General features: G+C 43.1%; 1 protein-coding gene across 1 annotated transcript in view; it reads right to left on the bottom strand.

Moving 5' to 3' along the window:
- Positions 1–2069: 2069 nt before the first annotated feature.
- s1pr5b (sphingosine-1-phosphate receptor 5b) overlaps positions 2070–6806 on the bottom strand; it is a 4823-nt gene continuing 86 nt past the window's right edge. Inside the window, exons 1-2 of the mRNA XM_083636217.1 lie at positions 6791–6806; positions 2070–5236 (exon numbers count right to left, since the gene is read on the bottom strand). The exon at positions 6791–6806 is cut by the window's right edge and continues 86 nt beyond it. Coding sequence (XP_083492343.1) covers positions 3728–4957 — 1230 coding nt within the window. The 5' untranslated portion in view covers positions 4958–5236; positions 6791–6806 and the 3' untranslated portion in view covers positions 2070–3727. The remainder of the gene's footprint in view (positions 5237–6790) is intronic.

Below are 6806 nucleotides of genomic sequence, written 5' to 3'. Positions count from 1 at the left end.
ACCATGCTGCATTCTCCTTTACAGCCACAAGGTGGCACTAAAAGTCAACTATGAGACAACAAAGAGGTCATGGCGACAGGCAGCAATGAATGTTGAACCCATAATGTTGACAAATCATTTGGAAATGACCTGCCAATGACTGTATAAATATACACACTACTTCAGCTTTGTTGAAAAGCACAGCCTGTAGCCAGGAATTAAGGTAAATTAAATTAAGTTAATTTAAACCTCATGCTGAGAAAAATAAATAAATAAATCCTCAATTCCTCAGGGTAAATGAAATTGATGATGAAGCTTCAACACTCAAGACAAATCCTTAATATAATATGACATACAGTATGTGGGAAGCCGTGAATGGACCTGTGATTCCCCAGTTGAGCTGTGATTACTCTCCCCTCCGTTTCTGTGCAGTCCCGGAAGAATTTGATGAGGTTACCCTTGGCACCGAATGGACTTTCCTAAACAAGCTTCACACCTCACTGTGTTGAAGGGTTTAGTCTCAGAGTAGGTGAAGTTGCAGTGCAGCAGCAACAATATGCAGCCTGCATGCAGAAGGTGGAACCTCTGACATGTCACAGTATTAATAATAATAATAATGGTGTTGTTTTATGAATGTAAGGATGCAGAAACAGAAAGGATTCCCTGACCTGCTGGCCTGTCTGACTGCAGGCACAGTGCTGGATATAGCCACGTTTACAGAGTTAACATCAGGAGAAACATCTGTAAATACTATCAAAGGTATCACAGTCTAAATGTGCAGTTTTTTAAATTGTAGATACCGGTAGGTATGTCTTTGGGTCACCAGGGGTTCAATCAAAATTTAAACAACTATATCTTATATAGACTATGCTTTGTCAGAGTTTGCCTGCTGGTAACACTAGCTTTTGCATCACAGGACGAGGTGCTTCTTTTTAAGCAGAGTGTGTATGTGCATAGCCAAATCTAGTTGAGAACTGGGAAAACCTGATATTACTGTATTATGTCCCTATAGGTAGGCTCCTGTGTGTAGCCTACTTTGTTTGCACATGCTAAAATCTGTGCATATGGCGTCCTTATGTTTTGTTTCAGATGGATTGTTAATGCTTGAATGTTGAAAGAGGTCCCATAAGCGTTGGCATTCCTTAAGTGCTTGTGGTCTCGCAATAACAACGCCGATAAAGGCTTCATTTCACATGTCAGACTTGGAATTTGTTGCAATAGTAAGCACACCACACAGGACAGTATTTCTTAAAGTTAGTACCTAAAATAACAGAAGATACTAGCATGCTTCCCTGAGACTGGGCCCCAAGGTGAAACTATAGTGTCTATAGTGTGTTTAGGGCTGTCGAAACTGCTTTTTTTTTTTTTTTTACAAAGTTGAATGAACAGACTTTCCCTCACCACATGTCTACAATTCAAACTTCAACTACAAGATAATAACAATGTTAAAGCCAGCTCTACATGGGGGGGTCTCTGCAGAAGTCTTACTCTATCTCAAGCATGACCAGCTCCGGCAGCAGGTCAAAGCGTGGTGATGACCAGTCATCTCCACAGGTTGGTGATGACCAGTCATCTCCACAGGTTGACAGAAAAGGGAGAAAGATGAATTGAGAGGAGTGAAGAAAAGGCTCATTGTGCAGTGCCTGTGGGCCGGGCCTGAGACATGCAAACATCTTGTAGAAGAGACCAGCTACAGTATCTAGGCCAATGCTCTTACCAGATGTGAGACAAGGGAGCTGACTTCCTGTGGCATGCCCTTCAAGATCCGTTCTTTCACTCACCTACCTTCAACATACTGAAATAGAAGCTATGCAGTTACACATGTACACACACACGTGTACACACACACACACACACACACACACACACACACACACACACACACACACACACACACACACACGCACACGCACACGCACACACGCACACGCACACGCACACGCACACGCACATGCACACGCACGCACATGCACACGCACACGCACACGCACACGCACACGCACACGCACACGCACACGCACACACAATGAAATGAAACCAGAATCTTTTGAATCTTTCCAGAAAGCATTTTATTGCTTTTATGAAGTGAGAGGTGAAGTTAGCGAGCCTTTTCTGGATACAAAATACATATAATTTACAATACAGATGATACTGTATGAAAGTCTTCAGAGATACAAAAATACAAAGATCCATGATATATACATGATTTACAGTACAAAATAGCACACCACCTCTGTCAATCAAGAGACCCAGACAGACTGTACAGAAAACATTCTTACTTTTGAAATGACAGATTAATGACAAATATAATGAGTAGAAAAAGGATGAAACCGACGCCTTGCACTGTAACTGGAAAGTTTCTAATATACACGAGGGAGGGTGAAGGGAGCTGTTGGCGTAAGAAGTGCACTTGTATGATGTATTTGCCCTGAATCCACTCAAGGACAGACAGGCACGTTCTTGTCCTTAAAAGTCTTGATGCAGCCCGACGATGATTAATAATTTAAACAACCTTGTTTGAAGTTCACACATAAATCTTTGGAGTGATACTTCATTGGACTTAAAACGTCTCCTCCCAAAGACGTGATACAAGTGCAGCTGATTCAGTCGCAGAGAGTTACTTGACACAAAATAATCAGCACGTCGTGACAATACGGACACTGTGTGTCTTTTTGGACCGCTTCGTCAGTCAGTCACATTATATGATTACATTCTTGTTGTTACTGTAGTGGTTTTGATGCACACACAGGCTAAACACCACCTACACCAATGTTCCCCCCATTGGCATTTCATGAAAATCAGTTCAGCTAACCACATACTGACTCATTTGGAAATGGAGGGGGTTCAATTTGGCACGAGTCTCCGTACACCACAGCATTCTGCACCGTGTGAAAGTTCCTGCGTTTGTGTGCATAGAAAGAGCAACTGCCACCTTTATCCCTCCTACTCTCCCTGCTTCATGTACACAGATACAATGTGTAGTGGCGCTAGTATAAAACAGGCTATCATGACATGTCATATCATATCATATCATATCATATATATCATATTTATATTGATCATATCAATCATATCATATCAAGTATGGAACACCTTGGGTCTTCGAACCAGCGAAAGCCACATGTCCACAGATGCATTATAGGCTGCATGTTCATGTTGTGCTCTTGGCACTTTCATAGGAAACAGTGAAGAGCCCAACTCCTCGACCGTATTAGAACGCAGTGAGTTTGGGTTACGCTACATTGGTCCAGTCTTTGGCTTTAACAGTGTCCTTCTAAGCTTTGACACAAAGTAGAGACCAACTGGGGGGGGGGAAATGTCCAAGGCTGATTTTCCATTCGCTCCATTATTTCAGTGCAAATTAGTTAAGGGAGAGTTTTATATCTGCATAAGAAAGTTGTTCACATTTGAGTCTCATCCTCCTGGCACGATGCGTTGTAATCGTTCCCACAATGAAACTCTTTGAAATGGTTATATAGCTGTAGCTGCACCACGCCTGACTTGTTGCAGCGAGATGTTTGTCTAAACATGATGCTCTTATAACCCGTAGCTGTATTGCGTGGCTCTATAACATTTCATACACCTTCTGTGTTTCTGGCTATAGGCCTACTCCAGGGTTTTGAGAATGCCAGGATTGCTTCCTTTCTATACAGACGGCCTGCCAGCCAGCATCTATTGTCCTCCTCTGTTTAGTGGGGAACTCATTCACTCACACTGACTCCACTGTACAGCATGTCCGACAAAGTCTTCAGGACCTGAAGAGTTTGGGGTAGAGGGCCTTAATGGGAGAGGGGGTGGTGATGACGTTCCCAGAGGAGATGGTGGTCTCCAGGCCGCCCTCTAACTTCTGGGAGGCCACCTCTGTTTTGCTGAAGCTGCACTCCAGGAACGGCATCCCCATCTTCTTCACCTGGCCGTCCCTGGTCATCAGACATGGGCGACACAGCAGCCTGAGAATGGCTCTCCTCATGTCCTTGCTGGTTAGAGTATAGATGATGGGGTTGAGTAGGGAGTTGACCATGGCTACTCCCAAGAAGTAATCGGCCTTGTAGAGTAGGCGGCAGCTGTGAGCAGGGCAGAAAAAATCCAAGAGGAGGAGGAGGAAGAGCGGCAGCCAACAGGCGATGAAGACGCCCAGGACAATAGTGACTGTCTTGAGGAGGGCGATGTACTTCTCCGACTTCCTCGCTAAGCCCTTCCGCACGCTGCCTGACAGGCCCAGGCGCTGGCGCTGTGTGTTGGCGCGGACGATGCGGAAAACGCGGACATAAAGGACCACTATGGCTAACAGCACCGCGCTGAACACAGACACGCAGAAGAGGATGTAGCTCTTGGCATAAAGCGGCAGGACTGTAGAACACTGGTCCAGTCTCCGGATGCAGTTCCATCCCAGAATCGGTAGGACCCCCAAAAACCCCGCCAGGGCCCAACTTGCGCCAATCAGTGCCCACATCCGCCCTCGCTTCGCCCCGTGGTATGGCCTCATGGTCACCATGGTAACATGGCGTTCGATGGCGATGGCCAGCAGGCTGATGACAGAGGCGGCCAGAGTGATGAAGACCCCTCCTTCCCTGAAGAACCATAGCAACGGTGTCAGTTTCAGAGTATTAGGTCCTGACATGATGATGTTGGCCATGTAGGTAATCCCAGCCAGCAGGTCAGACAGGGTCAGGTTTCCCAATAGGTAATACATGGGCAGGTGGAACTTCTTGTTCCTCCAGATGGTGAGGAGAACCACAGCATTCTCCAGGACGATGAGGAGGCACACCACTAGGAAGGCGATGCCCTCGGGTTTCAGCCCCTCACGGTAGCGGTCGCCCTTCAGCTTGCCTGTGTAGTTGTAATGCTCCACGATGACGGCATTGTCCTGGTACTCCCAGAAGAACTCCAGGTAGCTGGGAGAGGAGGGAGCTGGGAAGCTGGTGGGCATGGCGGTGGTGACGGGAGTCCCTGCATGAGCAGCGCTGGAAGCCTCCATGGCTGGCTTTGCTTTAGATGTGTTTTGTTTGCAGTCTGTGGCTATAAAGTCATTGTTCTTGTCATGCTTTGGCAGTAGGACTGTGAAGTTTGATATGTGTCCATATATTGATAAGGATACACAAAAAATGGTGTCTTAGATCCTGCGATGAATAGGAGGCATTACATGAAGCCAAAATAATCCAACAAAGGTATAGGTTTCACTCCGACTCTCACTCATGCATTTTCTTCTCCACCAACAGATGGTGCTCTTGAGCTCTGTTTGTCAAGGTCAGAAGCCCTGGAGAAAGGGAAGAAAAGAGAGTGAAAAGTTATGGATATAGGAAGGATGTGGTACCACTGATATTGACTTTTATAAACTTGAAGTGGTTCCATAGAGATTTGTAAACAGGAAGAATAGTCCCATTGATAAACTGTCCAAGTATTTAAACTGATAAGTTGAACATTCAGGCATCTGAATGAGGCCTTTAGCCAAATAATAAGTGCAAACCAAAGAGTGAGTCAACATGCATGAATCATAATTGTATGCCGGCTTAGCAATGAAGAAAAGAGACAGAACGCAAGCCAGCAAGGCCAAAGGGCCTAATTATGTGAATAGTGGAACTGGAAAGGGAAAAAAGTATATAACTTGCCCTAACAAATGGTTGGTAAAGAGGCATAATACAGGATTTATGAGTGTAATTTTTGATACTATGGAATCTACACAATACTGTGATATCTCAAAAACACAAGGCAACATGCTCTAATGGACAGAGGAATGTTCTTGTGTCAAACAAACACTCTCTAATTGTGTTTAAACTGTATGTCAATCATGATATGGTTGTGCTGTACAAGCTCCATCACAACATGTGTGTGTAATTTGGCACACATGCAGCCGTGTTCCCCTCCAGCGTCAGCGTAAAGATGAGGTGTGTTTGAAGTGGCACACACACACACATGCAAATATATTTCAAACACCTTCATCTTTTAAGACAGAAACAACCAAACTCAATGTCATTTACAGGCTATATAATGGTAAAGAAAACACTATGATTGACTGGGTCCAGCTCTCATTCTTATGTTGAGAAAACCATTTGATTAGGGTTGCATTCCTGTGAGTGTTGTCGTGCAAAGGAATTTGGTCTTGGTTCTGGAGTCATATGTTAACATTTAACAAATGGTCTGGAGACTTTAGCTCATTCAAACGGCTGCCAAGCAGTTAGGAATTTAACTGGAGTTGTCCAATTTGGCACAAACAACTGGGTGCACAGCCTCCCAGATGTACTCACTGAATCTACATCTACTGCATCGCTAAAACGATGAATGGAGATGATGAAACAACAGCTGAATGTTCAATTATCCCAAGCGAGATGTGACTGCAATGTTCTTTCTTAAAACAAAGACTATTTAACTTTAAATGATCAATTATCATACTTTAAATTTTATACAAGAAAGCACAATGGCATAGTTTGATAAAATGTCATTATATGTATATATATATATATATATATATATATATATATATATATATATATATATATATATATATATATATATATATATATATATATATATATATATATATATATTATGCAACTTGACATATATTTGCATGCAAAAAAAAAAAGTTTCCATATAAAATAATCATTAAAATAATCATGAGTAATACAGACTCTACTCTGAATGTCAATAAACTGTATCAGAGCTAATTATCATCATTCTAGATTTATGACATACTGTCCCATCTAAACACTATATAGGCCTAATAACAATACCAAAGATCCAAAGACATGAAACAAACATTTCCCAACATGCATATTGCATCAAAACAGATGGATCACACTGATGAAATTACCTTGAAGTTGCTGTAG

Source organism: Poromitra crassiceps (genome assembly GCF_964638095.1).
Source record: "Poromitra crassiceps genome assembly, chromosome: 4".
Classification (NCBI taxonomy): domain Eukaryota; kingdom Metazoa; phylum Chordata; class Actinopteri; order Beryciformes; family Melamphaidae; genus Poromitra; species Poromitra crassiceps.
The sequence above is the reverse complement of the archived record's forward strand: the minus strand, read 5'-3'. Positions and strand labels throughout refer to the sequence as shown.